The sequence below is a fragment of the Alosa alosa genome, chromosome 10 (assembly GCF_017589495.1).
Source record: "Alosa alosa isolate M-15738 ecotype Scorff River chromosome 10, AALO_Geno_1.1, whole genome shotgun sequence".
NCBI classification, from domain to species: domain Eukaryota; kingdom Metazoa; phylum Chordata; class Actinopteri; order Clupeiformes; family Clupeidae; genus Alosa; species Alosa alosa.
The window spans coordinates 7,232,639-7,248,591 of NC_063198.1; the positions used below are offsets into that span (position 1 = coordinate 7,232,639).

The window sequence follows — 15,953 nt, forward strand, 5'->3', positions numbered from 1 at the left end:
AAAAACATATCAGCGGACGCATCACATTTCTCTCATGTTGCATAATGCCTGAGGACCACTGCCCCCTTGCAGGGACACACTGAGGCCCTCTTGTTTTCTGTTCCTGGCAGAGGGGAAAAGCAGGACAAAAAAGGAGAGGAGAAGAAAAAAAAAAGGAAAACATGTTAGCCAACCAGGTTGTTTGTTTGTTTGTTTGTTTTTAATCTGGGATTGTAAGCACACCAGAAACAACAATCCCGAAGGAGAGAAGGTATCAAGTGATGGAACAGAGGGGGGGGGGGGGTTTATAAAGAAAATGTGTTACTGAGTACAAAGAGAAGTGGGCCAGGTCATAGCCCCGGGTTCGTCCAGCCTCCCCACAGGCCTTCTGGGCTATCCTCCTCTCCTCTCCTCTCCTCTCCTCTCCGCTCCACACACTCCGGGAGGTTAACACTCCCCACCTTCCCGCGACACCAAACAGCCTCTCCTCCCCTCTAGATGTGGGCCTACCAGCCATTCTAATTAGGTGCTTTCCCATGGCAAAGCCAGGGTGGAAAGTTTTTTTTTTTTGGTAGAAGGAGAAGCATCCACGTTTTCTCTCTCTCCCTCTCGCCAAGTTGGTGAACAGTGTCCCTTTCTTGCCCCCTAGCCTCTCTTCCCTAAATGGCCCCAGTGTGGCGATCCCTTCAGTTTCTCTTCTCGTGTCTGCTGACCGTTTACGGTTTTGTGAAGAGCGAGGCGAAAAAGGACGGGTCGTGGGGCGTGGGCGTTTTTCTCTCTTTTTTTTTTTTTTTCCTCGACTGCTGCTGGCCCCTCGGAAATAAGTGCAAACAGCAGCTCAGCATCTGTTCCTCGTCCGGCCGCCTCCCTTTCACTTCCACGGCGCTTAAGTCCAGGGTTTTGGGAACGCTCCCCCTGAGCTCCCACTGTGACGGGGGCTGCGCTGCGGCTTTGGCCAGTTTCATTTCACGTTGGCCGGAGCAATGCGCACACACACACACACACACACACACACACACACTCAGTCAGCCAGTCAGTCAGTCAGTCTGAGAATGACAGAGGGAGTATTTAGGCGTAGGAAAAATGCAACGCAACGACACGTGTGTTTCCATGGTGAATGAAATGAATGGGGGAGGATGGAGGCTGGGGGGCTTTTTTGAGATTGATATCTGCTGCTGGTGCACCTCTGTGCCTCACACCCTTTAAAGGCCGGACTCTCTGACGTGGTTGGCCTGAAGGCCAGGGGTCTTCTCCACACTGGCAGAGCAGGCCTCAGCCATCCGTCTGCACTGAAAATGCTCAGTGCCTCACAGCCGTGTGTGTGTGAGTGTGTGTGTGTGTGTGAGCAAACGTGCATGTGTTGTGGAAGCCTGGCTGACCGTTGACTGAAATGGACACCCGTGCTCCTGGCAGTGCGTGGGTCTATGTGTGGGCACAAAACCTATGAGGACACAGACTGTATCAGGGCCTTGGTGACACTGTGCCACCCAGTCCATTAGCCTGGCTGTCCTCTTCTTCTGCTTAGGGTAGGCCACACACACACACACACACACTCCACTCACACATCTATAAAATGCTCTTTTTTACACTTTTATAGTGTAAGCTGAGACATCAGGCCAAAACTGGCAGAAATTCTGCTGTGCCAATCATATTGGGCCATGTTATTCTTAGCCACAGGCTAGACAGGCATGGCTAGCATACTGTACATTGCTTTGTTGCTGTCTTAAAGGTCAGTCATCATGCATCACGTCTGCTGCTAGTGCTGTTTGCTGCCGTTGAGCACAGGAAACTGAAAGGTGGTTTATCTGGCACAGAAGGTTGATCCCCAACTCATTTTCAGCCCTTCCGCCACCACCACTGCACACCTACCTGTTCAGCGTCATCGCTGTGGCAAAGGGTGAAGGCATAGTTTCCACCTAATATCATCACAGAGGCCCCATTGCTAATATGTGTGGTGTCTGGGTTTGGGTCTGCGACTTGAAAAATCAAACAAAAAACGGAGTGAGGGGACACTCAAGTCCAGCTATCTGAAGCAGACGCTTAAGAGTCCATTCATCCGCCCAGTACCCCACCTTCCCCAAAGTTGGCCCACACGAAGCCTCGGAGGTTGCTAAGAAAAGTATTAATAGAAGTGTCAGATATGGCAGCTGGGATTACTCCTTCTGCTAGTAGGCCGAGGGGAAGGGGCAGGGCGGGGAAGCACAGGGGGCGTGAACGGAGGTAGCACTCTCCTTTAAGACCTGTTGTGTTTGTGTGTGTGTCTGTGTGTGTGAGTGTGTGTGTGTGTGTGTCTCTGTGTTTATCTCTCTGTAAGTGTAAAGTGTGCACAATTGACATGTTTGTGTAGTGTTTGTCTGTGTGTGTGTATGTGTGTGTCGTTCGGTGAAGCCCCCACCACCACCACCACCACCACCCACCCACCCACCATCATCATCATGCAGTTCTCTGATTTCAGAGCTTTCAGGTCACTCTGCACACCTGTCGCTATCCACAGCGCCACAGTTAATTATTAGCTTGTGACCTATATAGACCTATACTCCTCAGTGAAAACACCACTGCTCTATGACCGCCACACACAACACAGCACAAGTCATTCACAGGGCACAATGGATGGCCACAGCCCAAACGGATCATGCGTAAAACTAACCCTCTTTAGGTAACCTATGGAAGCCCTGATGGTGTTAATTCCCCGCACATTGTTATTTGTGAATGTACAGTATGTACTGTGAGTGTGTGTGCACGCATGCATGTGTATGCGTGCTTGTGTGCACGACTGCATGCGCATATATCACTCTGTTGCATAAGGGGTGGGGGCAAGGATACCCTGCTAAGGCCCCCTGAATACCGCACTCTGCCCCCTCCCTTCCTCAGTCACCTTTCAACACACACACTCACACTCACACACACATACATACACACACACACACACACACACACACACACACACTCACACACACACACACAACATGTAGGGAAGCAGGTGGCATGTTACTTAACTGGAATGCACACAGTAGCTTTGGCCTCAGATCTGGCACAGACCTGATTTTACAGTTTGCTCACACACACACACACACACACACACACACACACACGCACTCCATGATGTGAAGCTCCCAAATATGCCTGTGTCTGTGTCTGTGTCTGTGTGTGTGTGTGTGTGTGTTTAGATGTACAGTTGAGCTGAGCAAATATTTTCAGGCAGTTTCAAAATACCTCTGCTTCTTTTCACAAGGCATTTTTCCTAGCAGTTTGCATTACATTGCAATTCCCCATGTTGCTGACTCTGAAACGAGACCCTTTGCATGCAGTGCCGACGTGGCCACACATTCAGGCCCAAGGTCCTCTAGCGTTGTACTGTAGTAACTCAACATGTTGGGATCATGTACACCTCTACCCCACCCCCTCCCAGGAACATGATGTGCTCTTCAAAGTATGGAAAATGTAACCGTGGTCATTAATGCAGGAAATAACCGTGGTCATTTATGCAGGATATAACCGTGGTCATTTATGCAGGAAATCAAAATGGGCACATGAGTTTCATGTTGCAAATGCACTATGCGCAGTAGGTTCATGGACATTGAATGCAGTTCCATAGCTAGCCCTAGTACTTGTTGTGCTGAATGTTGAAATGAAATGGAGAGCGGAGAGAGGGAGTTGGCCCAGAGACCTCGGTAGCAACTGAAGCGTGCACAGCCAGGCCTGTTACATCACCACCACACAAAGATGGAACCAGCAGCCAAGCAGGCAAGCATTAAATCACTCAGTCGTGTGTGGACACATGTACACCAAGGTGCGTGTGTGTGTGTGTGTGGGTGTGTGTGTGTGTGATGTTCTTTCTTCCTTTTGTCCTTTATTCCCACCAAAACGAAAGCAGGACACTAGAAGTGAAGGGCATTCAGCAACACTGCACCCTCCTCCAGCACCTCAGGCCCCCACCCCCTCACACCCCCCACAAGTGAAAAAGGTTCCCGTGGCGACAGGGCTGGGCACAGCTTGGCATGGCATGGCGCTGCGCCACTCTGCGGCCCCCTCACTGATTACAGCAGCAGCTTCAGTGCTCAGCCAGCCGACTGCACCCGCCCGCCCGGCCTCCCGCCTGCCTGCCTCTCTGCCTCTCTGCCTGCCTGGCCTCCGTTATAAATAGAGCTTATATAACATCCCCCAGTTGATGCCAGGAGCCAGGATAGCAGCAGGAGAGAGAGAGAGAGAGATGGAGGGAGAGAGACACGGAGGGAGGGAGCGGAGAGAGGGGGGGCGGGGGGTGTTGGTACAGATTGACCTTTCTGAACTGAAAGAGCATTCTCTCTCGCCCCACCTGTCTGTGAGGCGTCCACCCTGCCGCACTTCCTGTGAAAGAGGCTGGCAGGTGTCGGGGCTGGCACGATAGTGGCGTCACCGCTCTGGCACTGCGATCGCCGCTCTTGCTCGCTCTCTCGGCAAAAATGTTGGTGCCCATTTCCTGGAAACCAGTACCACTGCCAGTGGCGTGCATTTAGACAGCCCTCTCTAACCCTCGCCCTCTTTCTCCAGTGTGTGTTTTTTGCACACACACACACACACACACACACACAGCCAGCAGAGTGTATGAGATGGCACTGGAGGTGAGTTCAGCAGCCCTGTGGATTATATTATGTCTGTGCACGCGCCTCTGTGTTTGTGTGTGTGTGTGTGTGTGAGAGAGAGAGACATTCATCAACATTATCTGTGTGTCCCGGCTGCCCTTTGAGACGTGCACATGCGCGCCAGACAGTCTAAAGGGCACCTGCTGCCCTCACACACCAGCAGCCCTCACCTACTTACTGCCGCAGTCCTCGGCTTACATTCCTCACACCCTCTCCAGCTCACTGGACTACACGCTGGCCTTCGTGCCCTGCGCTGGGCTATCAGACACTGTGGCCTCGGCCGTCTAACTGGGCACCCTTACACTGGGCTATCAGACACGATGGCCTCCGCCGTCTAACTGGGTACCCTTACACTGGGCCATCAGACACAGTGGCTAACTAGCCGGCCCGCGGGCATGCGTGTGGTGTTCACATGGGTCCTGGAGCAAGCTGCTGCTGTTAATCGGCGCTGTAGGATGGACCGGGTCACTGTGCTGAGCAGGGTTCAGGTCCAATCCGGAGGTGGACATCCCACGTTCGAGAAGTCCTGTCAAATCATTTTTCCGGCTGTTTACTATACCAGCTACTGCTAATAAGGACAGTTCTTCTGCTGTTAACTATACCAGCTACTGCTAATAAGGACAGTTCTTTCCCTCTGTTAAGTACACTGAAGGAGTGCATGGCAGACTTACTGTCTGAATCCAGGGTTGTCCACCTCTGGGTCCAGTGGCAGTAGAACTGGTGTATGTGTAACTTGTGTATTGATCCTCAGCCCAATCTAACACACACACATAGAGAGAGGCAGATACACACACACACATACGACAGTCTTTTGGCCATCATATGTCAGTCAGGTGTGTGTGTGTGTAGAGTCTGACCTAGGGACAGATGAGATCACCCATTTATGGTAACACATAGTCACAAGGTCTGCTGCACATTTTGGGTTAACACGGTTACAGCGCTGCTGCTGCTGCTGTTGTGTTTTCCCGAGTGGCGCTCTCTCTGCTCCGCGTTTGCCCGGCTTATGTAACCGTCCGCCCCTCCAGATTGTAATCTCATTGAATGGTCCTGCTCACCCTGGGACTTATGCTCCTTTAACTCGATTGAAACTTTATTTGTGTTTGTTTGTTTGTTGTCCTTTTCTATGAGCTGTTTTTACTTCCTGGTGAAGGGAAGATTAAAAAGTGGAATTTTAGAGCTGATTAGTCATACCACATAATTTTAATCATACACGTACCATTTTTAAACAAACATATTTTTTGATGCACTCTTTGTATTTATTTTGTGTCTTTTAGTAAAGCGACAACAAACAATCAGATGAAAGTAATATAGTGCATATTTCCTGCAGTGTGTGTATATGTGCGTGTGTGTGAAAAAGGGCGTGTGTGTTTTCTGCTCTTGAGTGAGAACGGAGCAGAGCCTACAGTGAGTGTAGCTTCAACCTGGAAAGAAGGCTAGTTATGCAACAGGCTTTCAAAACTGGCCTAGAATCCCGGCGATAATTCCCCCCTCCCTCCTCTCACACACACTTCCCTCTCCGCCTCATACCACACACTCGGTCTGTGTCTGCTTGGCTCACAAAAGTAGGGCAGGATTTTCCTCCTCCACTCTTCCCTCCAGCCTTTCTTCCCCTCTCTCTCTCACTCCCTCCCTCTCTCTCTCTCTCCCTCCCTCCCTCCCTCTCTCTCTCTCACTGTGCTCCTCTCCTCCTCCTTCTCCTCCTCTCCACTCCTCTTTCCTGTAACCGTGCAGGAGCTGTCACAGAGTTACCCCCCCCTACTCAGCTGATTACTGCACTTATGTAAGGAGTGCTTTTGTGTGGCGGTGTGTGTGTGCTTGTATGTGTGTGTGTGTGGGGCGGGGGGGTGGAAAAGAGAGGGAGAAAGTAGGACAGGATATACCAGACTGTGAGAAACACCGTGGCTGAGCTGCCCTGAATCTCCCACCCTTCTCCAAAAAAGGCCTCCAAATCAATTCCTCCAAATGATCACTTAACTTTCCCAACTAGAACACAGGAAATCAAGAAATAGCCTCGAGGTTAGCATAGCCTTCATGCTGCGGCTTCTGTTGTTTGCTCATAAATGTGTGTGTGTGTGTGTGTGTGCACGTTTGTGTGTGTGTGTGTGTGGTAGTGTATACTAAAGGGTAAGAGCAAGTGTTAGTGTCCCTATGTGCAGCTGCTGCCATTCCGAATCCGGAGTTCAAGGTTGTTTCAGTTTAGTCGAGAGCAAAGTATGTGTGTGTGTTTGTGTGCGCTTCTGTGTGTGTGTGTGTGTGTGTGTGTGTGCGTGCGCATGTGTGCATGCTTGTGTGTGTGTGCGCTTGTGTGCATGCTTGTGTGCTTGTGTGTGTGTGTGTGTGTGTGTATGCTTGTGTGTGTGTGTGTGTGTGTGTGTGTGTGTGTGTGTGTGTGTGTGTGTGTGTGTGTGTGTGTGTGTGTGTGTGTGTGCGTGCGTGCGTGCGCGCGCGCGTGCGTGCGTGCGTGCGTGCGTGCGTGCGTGCGTGCGTGCGTGCGTGCCTGTGCCCTGAGGGCCTGTGGGCTGCAGGTCTGGGTAGCACACAGCAGATGGAGAGGGATCAGGTGAGCGTGGCGCGGCGAGGCGAGGCACTCCAGGTTATTTCCGTGGCAGCGCGCGAGCCAGGGGCCGTTATGTAAGACGCGGCGGTAAACAGGCCCCGCAGAGCAGAGGGAAAAAAAGGGAAGGAGAAGAGGCTGAGAGAGAGAGGGAGGGAGAGAGGGAGGGAGGGAGACGTGAGGAGAGGACTACTGAACATGGCTGCTCTCCAATGCTCCATGCCCAACTCAATACATTAACCACCCACACCCTGCTAATTGAGAGCACTGAAATCACACTCACTGCTCTCAGCTTCATTCTTTAAATATGTCTTACTCACTCCTGTTGTCTTCTTTGTCCTTTCTCTCTCTCTCTCTCTCTCTCTCTCTCTCTCTCTCACTTTCTTGCTCTATTTTTTTCTTTCTTTTTCTGTCTTTTCTTTCATTCCATGAATTCATTCAGCGTTCCTTCTTCTACCGGCTGACTCGGGACAACAAGTCGGAGAAGTTCTTTAAGGTCTTCTACGAGCGCATGAAACTGGCCCAGCAGGAGATCAAGGCCACGGTGACGGTCAACACCAGTGACCTGGGCAGCAAGCGGAAGGACGAGGAGCCTCCGGACAAAGACGCCCCCGCACGCAAGAAAGGTCAGCTAGCGTGCCCTCCTCGCACGCTACAGAAGGCTACAGAAGGCTGTGTGTGTGTGTGTGTGTGTGAGACGGACGCATACGTTGTGTATGAAGCCATGACAAAGCACTCTCTCCTCCTCCATTTGCGCTCCTGAAAACCAAAACCACAGTGTTACACACACACACATACACTATTAATAAATGAAAGCATCCATTAAAATGTAGCATCTAGTAGTGTGTTTTCTAGAAACATGTGTGTGACCATGGTAATGGCATACAGTAAGTGTTAAATAGTAGTTTATATGATTCAACAATGGCTTTGGCACAACAATGGTTTCAGGGAACACACCCCTGATTAGCGCTGGCCCTTTGAATGAGAGGAAATATTTTGGTGCATGCCAGACCTTCCATTATACAGTAAGAGGTATTCCTTTGAGTAAGTATCAAGCCTGCAACATTAACAGTGCCACTATGATCTCTGTGTGTGTGTGTGCGTGTGTGTGCGTGTGTGTGTGTGTGTGTGTGTGCATGTGTGTGCGTGCGTGCGTGTGCGTGTGTGCGTGTGCGTGTGCGCGTGCGCGTGCGTGCGTGCGTGCGTGTGTGTGTGTGTGTGTGTGCGCGTGTGCGCGCGCGTGTTCTCAGTGAAGGAAGTGGCCGCTGCTGTGGTGACAGAGGAGGTGCGGGAGCAGCTACTAGAGGCCTCGACCGTCACCAAGAAGGCCATCGAGGCGTACCGGCGTGAGGTGGACGCCGAGGAGCAGTTGAGCGGCGCCGAGGGTCAGGTGGCGGCTGCCGGGGCCACGGGCACCGCCAACGACAAGAGCGTGGCGGACGAGGGCGAGATGAGCGTCATCATCACCATCATGCAGCCCATCCTGCGCCTCATGCAGCTGCTGTGTGAGAACCACAACCGCGAGCTGCAGGTGAGCTGTCTGAGCAGGGTGCATGTACACACATACCACACACACCACCACACACACACACACACACACACACACACACATACACACACACCTACACACAAACAAGCGCAAACACATACAATAGTCACGTCTGTTCCCACACACACACACACATAAGCACACACACATACTGTAGTCACGTGTTCTTTTCACCTTACACACACATACAAAATTTGTGAGAGTGAAGAGTCTTTGAAGAGTTCAGATGCAAAACCCTCTAAATCCGTCTGACCACATTTCTTTTAAATGAGCATTTAAAATCCGGTTCCTATAGGTTTTTGCATAGAAATCGATATTTCAGACCAGGAAGAGAGTGTTATTTGGTGTGTTTTGAAGTTAAATTATTTGATAAACGTATACTATGTGAGGAGAGCATTCACTCACCATCTTTATCTCATTTTTGACGTAGGTGGCATTTAGAGGCTTTTGCATCTGAACCCTTCAAATACAGTAGACACATGCACACACACACACACAGAGAGAGAAGGAGGGGGGGAGGGAGAGTGTGTGAGGGCTGGGAGGTTCATGTTCCAGTATGTCCCCCTTGTTCTAGTGTATTTCCACCTCCGGACCTGTGCTCAAATGAAACCAGATGTTTTTCCCAACTTCCAGAGAATGGAGGGGGGGTGGATAAACTTAATCACTGTGGGACGTGCAAGCCTTTCCCTGCTGCACTGTACGCCAAGCCCCCCCCCCCAACCCACACACACATCACCAGCCAGAACCACCTCCACCATCACCGCTGCTGTTCCAGCCGTCAGTAGAGCTGGCCGTTGCAGGCCGAGCCTCGCCGCTCTCTCAAGGCCAAGGGGTCAGGCAGAGGCCGATTCCACTCGGCTCGGCTCACCGCGGGTCGGGTCGGGCCGAGGGAGGGAGGGCTGCTCGGCTAGCCGGCGACTCGCGTCTCGTTTATCTTGTTTGTGTGCCTCGCTGGCTTTCATGCTCAGCCAGGGATGGAGCACGCTAATCATGCCTTAATCCTATTGAGATGGGGAAATGGCGTGGAGGGGGAAAAAAGAGGCCTTGACTTGCTGCCACGTAAATCCCTCCTGGCCACCTCCATGCCTCAGGCACTGCACCGTACTGCACCACGGGAGTTGGGGATTCTTCAACTCCCATTCCCACTTTGTTTTCTAATTAAGTTTTTGGGCCGTTTGACTGTTTCCATCTTGCAGTCATACAGTCAATTGTTTTGGTAGTTTCAGTCTTTTTTTTAATTAGAGAGAGGGAGAGAGAGAGAGAGAGCTACTTTGTTAACTTGCACAATTCCGTGCAGTAGCTTTTGTTTTACTGTACTGTACACACTGAAATGAGTCCCCTCGTTGCGTAGCCGTTGGTGGAGCTCTCTGGAAAGTTGTTACGGCATCCAGCAGGAACTCACGTTTCCTGTGAACCCCCTGTTTTTGTGGGCCAGCGTGCAGCCCGCCCCTCCCCTGCTTTGATTTCCTGCCGACGGGCTTTTCCACCAGGCGGGCTGCCTTTTGTGTTTTCTTGTCTCCAAGCCCGACGTTGCTCTCTCCCCCCCTTTCTTTCCCCGCTCACTTTCTCTCTCTCTTTGTCTGTCTCTCTCTTTCTCTCTCTCTTTGTCTGTCTCTCTCTCTTTCTCTCTCTCTTTGTCTGTCTCTCTCTCTTTCTCTCTCTCTGTCTGTCTGTCTCTCTCTCTTTCTCTCTCTCTTTGTCTGTCTCTCTCTTTCTCTCTCTGTCTGTCTGTCTCTCTTTCTCTCTCTCTCTTTGTCTGTCTCTCTCTCTTTCTCTCTCTCTGTCTGTCTGTCTGTTCCAGAACTTCCTGCGCTGTCAGAACAACAAGAACAACTACAACCTGGTGTGCGAGACGCTGCAGTTCCTGGACTGTATCTGTGGCAGCACCACCGGGGGCCTGGGCCTGTTGGGCCTCTACATCAATGAGAAGAACGTGGCCCTCATCAACCAGACCGTCGAGAGCCTCACCGAGTACTGCCAGGGGCCCTGCCACGAGAACCAGGTGGGGAACCGGGTTTGCTAGAACCACCACTCCATAAATCTCTCACTCATGCACTCCTCCTGCAGTCCCTGCATCACCCCTAACCTCTATACACACACACACACACACACACACACACACACACACACACACACACACACACACACACACACACACTTACAGGGGATTGCAGACATCCCTTTACACATAGACAAGTGCACTTACTGCGCCTCTCCCATTGATGTTATTAATGGACGTGTCTAATCCAAATAACTTTTCTTTTTGATCTGTTCAGGCCGCCATGTTAATATCATGAGTGCATTACCCTTAATCACATCGGCTTGATTTAATTTTCATAATTGGATTGGAAGAAGCTGGAAGGAAATGCCTTTTCTTGAAAAAAAAAGCCCAAATTTCCCTAGGGCGCAGGTTCTAACTTCTAACCCTAATCGCCTCTCCTCCCCAGGCATGACTCACGAGCTGGCCTATTTCCATCTCTTCATCGGTGCTCTTTGGCTTTTTCATTTTTTGCCACTTTTGATTAACGGCTCCTTTTGTTTGCCGCGGAGCGGAACACACCTTTGTGAGGTGTGCTGACTCACGTGATGGGAGGGGTCCGGCACTCTTGCTCCCATTCGAGGTCCTTTTCATGGCACATGCCAAGGCTGCAGAGCGCCGAGCGGCTCAGAGGGCCGCCACACCTACCCCTGCACACGTCCTCATTTAGAGCGCAGTTTGCTCTGTCATGCCCTGGCTGACATATTGCCACTGAATGTACTCGCTCACCAGATAAAAGGCAGACAGGAATTGAATGTGGTTTCCATTCAAGTGACATTGTGCAAACGCTGCAGAGTCTTAAATGCTCTGATGAACTGAGGCTGTGTTGAGTGTGCAAAGGTGACTTGCATGTGCTGGTTTGGTTGTGCTGCATAGCTAGATCTCCTTTTGCCAATGCATTTGGTTTATTGCAGTGTGGTGTAGAAGTGCTTCTGCGTTCACAACTCTTATCTAATTTGTTTGTCTGTTTGTTTGTTTGTTTAAGAACTGCATCGCCACTCATGAGTGCAATGGAATCGACATCATCATTGCCCTGATACTCAACGACATTAACCCCCTGGGCAAGAAGAGGATGGACCTGGTGTTGGAGTTGAAGGTGAGCCTAGCCAGCCCCCTTACACTTACTTACTCCCCAGCATGTGCAGCCGCATTCACTAACCCTGGGACTTCCTGTTTCCTGTGTGGGGTTTTTTTTTTCTTTCTTAATTCAACATTTGTCAGTGGGCTACAAAATAACACATGAATTAGCACATCGGTGTGGCTGTTATGTTGTGTTTGGTGAGGAGGGTATGGTACAGCCCCACCCTCCTTCCTCATCAAACTTGTGACCTTGTGAAAGCCACCAAGCTCAAAAAAAAGCCACCTAGCTCCTAACCTCAGGCTGAGCTGGGTCTGACGTTCCTCTGTGTCGTCTTGGGTCAGAACAACGCCTCCAAGCTGCTGCTGGCCATCATGGAGAGTCGCCACGACAGCGAGAACGCCGAGCGGATCCTCTACAACATGCGGCCCAAGGAGCTGGTGAGTGACCGCTATCTATACACACACAGTACACACACAGACACATCGAAATATTCTCACAGTCAGACACCCTCACTCTCTCTCACATACACACGTGTTGCCTGGCTACTGCCCACCAGACCCCAGCCATGCTCTGCATAACAGCTTAGTCAGGTCGGGAGTCACTTTCATCAAGGACATGTGATGGGTGATGACTTGGAATGTCTGCTGGGTTTATTATGCAATAGACAAACCACACACCCACACCCACACACATACACGAACACACACACTCACACACACACTTTTCTCTCCTTTGCCTTCCATTACAGTATCTAGAGCAGTGTTTCCCAAGCTGAGAGACCATCTTGATCTTGATGCCATTTTTTATTTGTCAAGGAATACTACACTCGCGTGCAACTAACAAGTCAATCACACAACACAACACAACACTGCATTCAGCATAGCTGCATTCAGACAAAAACTGTACAAATGCCTAAAAAAGGATGCCTGACCATGAACCTGTAACACCTCCTTTTAAGCAAGAAAAGGACAAACAGGGAAACAGACAGACTAGGCTACAATAATACTTGAGCTATGAGTTCATGCTTAGCTTCCTGAAATGATGCACCACAATACCAGAGTATTATGGCAGCATGGTGCAATAAACAGCAACAAACTGATTATGTTGTGGCTTTTGTATGCTTGATGTAATGGCGGTGTGTCATGAGATGTTTCGTAGTGAAACTCCGATCTAGGCAGTTTGTTCCAGCACACAGTTAGTTAATTAGGATGGGCAGGACTGATGGATGACCCTTGAGTGACATACTGTACATTCAACTGTAGTCATGCTATCCTCTGTCATAGCCAAGATAAGTCAGTGCTCTTGAAACAACATCAATGGACTTGACCCTTTGTACAGAATGTTAATACCATGCTACATGTTTGGATGACACAGCGCATAAATAATCCTGTCAGACACACCTCCGGTTGTGCACATCTATGCACACAGAGTCCTCCCCCATGAACATGCATACACTGGCTCATACTTAGACACACTCTCTCTCTCTCTCTCTCTCTCTCTCTCTCTCTTTCTCTCTCTCTCTCTCTGTCACACACACGCACATACACAATATCAAAGCAGGCCCCATGCACAAAGTGTTGTGTGAGAAAATCCTGCATTATAAGACAGCATTTGGTGGCAGGAACGCATCAAGGATGCCTTCTAAGACACCTTCTTTTGGTTAAATTTTGAAGGCATGTTGCATGCATCCTCAGTTATTTTGGGACCTCCAACACACACCTACCTCATGCCCTAAATGATGTATGATCCATACACACATATGGGTCAATGACATGACATGCAGATTCTGTGTCCGAGACCATTACCTTGGTTTAAAATAAATGTAAATGTTTCATAACAATCATCATTTTATTCTATAAAACCTGTATAATTTAAACATATCTTCTGTTTATCATAAAAAATATATAGCTTACTGTATATTTTATGTTTTGTTATCTCAAACTCTCAAAATGACAGGTGGCGCAACCGTCCGAGCAAATTAACAATATGTGAAAAGTAGTTTATATTATAGAATTTAAAAGGGAAGGGAATCAAAAATAAATATGGGGGCATAATTTTATGGTACAGACCTTTCAAATAAAAGTTTACTAGTTTAATAGCTCTGAAATGACAGGGTGGTGCAACTGCAATCATAGAACGTTTATTTTGAATTGAAGAGGGAAAAGAGTAAACAAGATATTGTCTCATTAAGAGAGATAAGTGAGATAAAAAATATAGCTGCTTTCTCTTCATAGTTAGACTTATACAGTTTTCATGTCAGGTGGTACAACCAATGTTAAACTAAGAAAAAGTTATTTTAATATAAAGCTGTTTAGTGCATTGGAATCATTATAATGAATGGATGAACTTTTATGAAAGTTCATATAGGTGTCCAAGATGCCTGTATAATTTCAAATTAGTAGCAAAAGTCAGGTGACGCAACCGTATCATCAGGTGGTGCAACCAGGTAAAATGCTAATTTAAGAAATAGTAGATTAAAGTTCATTGTTAAAAAAATGTGTTGTACCTAATTATTCTATTAAACAATATACTTTTTTTAATTTGTAAAGTATTTATTCACATTTTAAATTAGACGTTGGAAAACCAAAATACCCGTCTGCAATAAAGTATTCATAAGTTACTTTTAATACCAAGGTCAACTACAAAATGATAATGTGTTAAGCACTGTAGACACTCTCCGGTATACTTAACAAAAATAAAAAAACAAGTGTGGGCTTTTTTTAAGAAACTTTTGGTTGTGCCACCTGACATTTTTTGCAAATTGCAAATACAGTCTAAAAATGTATTAATTGTAAATAAATTTGTATAAAATTGTAAATGTATTTTGTCCATTTTTAAAAATTGTTTTGAAAACACATTTTTAAAAGCCTTATTTTGTCAATGACCTATATGCACATAAACATGAACACACACACTTGCATTCTCACACCCTATCTTGCACCATCAGATGATTGTGATAAAGAAGGCTTGATGGTGTAAAGACACACACACACACACACACACACACTCACCCCTCTCTTGTACCATCAGGTGGAGGTGATCAAGAAGGCCTACATGCAGGGGGAGATTGAAGTGGAGCACACTGAGGAGGGAGAGGAGGGGGAGGAAGACCACGCTGCCTCTCCTCGCAACGTCGGCCACAACATCTACATCCTCGCCCATCAGGTACTCTCTGTGTGTGTGTGTGTGTGTGTGTGTGTGTGTGTGTGTGTGTGTGTACCATATTCAACTGACCTCATAATGAAAGATATTATAAACAGGTAAATGTGTCATAGCTTAATGCTTGCAGCACATGTTCACTGTGTGACAGCCTGGGGGAATATTATATCACAGGGGTCAGGAACTTCTCTCTCTCTTTCTCTCTCTCTCTCTCTCCTCTTCCTCTCCCCTGCTCATCGCTCTCTTGCGGCTCCTGTTATGTGTGTTTTCAGCTCCTTTCCATCTGTAGCTGGGCCAGCGGTGTCAGCAGAGCCCAGTGCTTACATAAGCTCTGCCTCAGAGAGGAGGCCTCATGCCTGCTGGCCCCAGGGCTGAGAGCAGTCTGCTTCCTGCCACTGAGAACACTCACTCACACACACACACACACACACACACACACACAGACGCAAGCACATACACACACACACACACAGACGCAAGCACATACACACACACAGACACAGACACAGACACATACACACATGCACACACACACATACACATACATATACACACAGAAATGCACAACCCTCTGTAGCCACACCCAGCCCCTGGCCTAATAACACACAGACACACACACACACACACACACATGCAGTACACAGACAGGCACATCCCAATGCTCTCATATTCATATACTCACACACACACACACACTTACACTCATGCACAGACAGACACTCCCATACACACACCCTAATGTTCGCATTCACAGCAGTGCACTCACACGGGTGAGGAGCTTGTGGTGGGAGAGCCTGCATTCCAATGTGTGTTGGAAAGTACCGTCTATGTACAGTAAAGCCCAGGATTATGGCAGCTCCCAGAACCAACCCCCCCATGCCACAAATACATACACACACACACACACACACGCACACACACACACACTGGTCAGGTCACGGGACACAGGGAACCCGTCATGTCCACTGGAC

At 48.8% G+C, this 15,953-nt stretch overlaps 1 protein-coding gene across 6 annotated transcripts in view; it reads left to right on the forward strand.

The window, feature by feature from the left end:
• The window catches only part of itpr1b (inositol 1,4,5-trisphosphate receptor, type 1b), a 100,836-nt gene that overhangs the window by 52,057 nt on the left and 32,826 nt on the right, over positions 1 to 15,953 (forward strand). For all 6 annotated transcript variants that reach the window (XM_048255114.1, XM_048255117.1, XM_048255116.1 and 3 more), the window contains 6 exons: positions 7,598 to 7,781; positions 8,406 to 8,686; positions 10,506 to 10,706; positions 11,728 to 11,838; positions 12,165 to 12,260; positions 14,854 to 14,988. In XM_048255114.1, the coding sequence (XP_048111071.1) occupies positions 7,598 to 7,781; positions 8,406 to 8,686; positions 10,506 to 10,706; positions 11,728 to 11,838; positions 12,165 to 12,260; positions 14,854 to 14,988 (1,008 nt within the window). The remainder of the gene's footprint in view (positions 1 to 7,597; positions 7,782 to 8,405; positions 8,687 to 10,505; positions 10,707 to 11,727; positions 11,839 to 12,164; positions 12,261 to 14,853; positions 14,989 to 15,953) is intronic.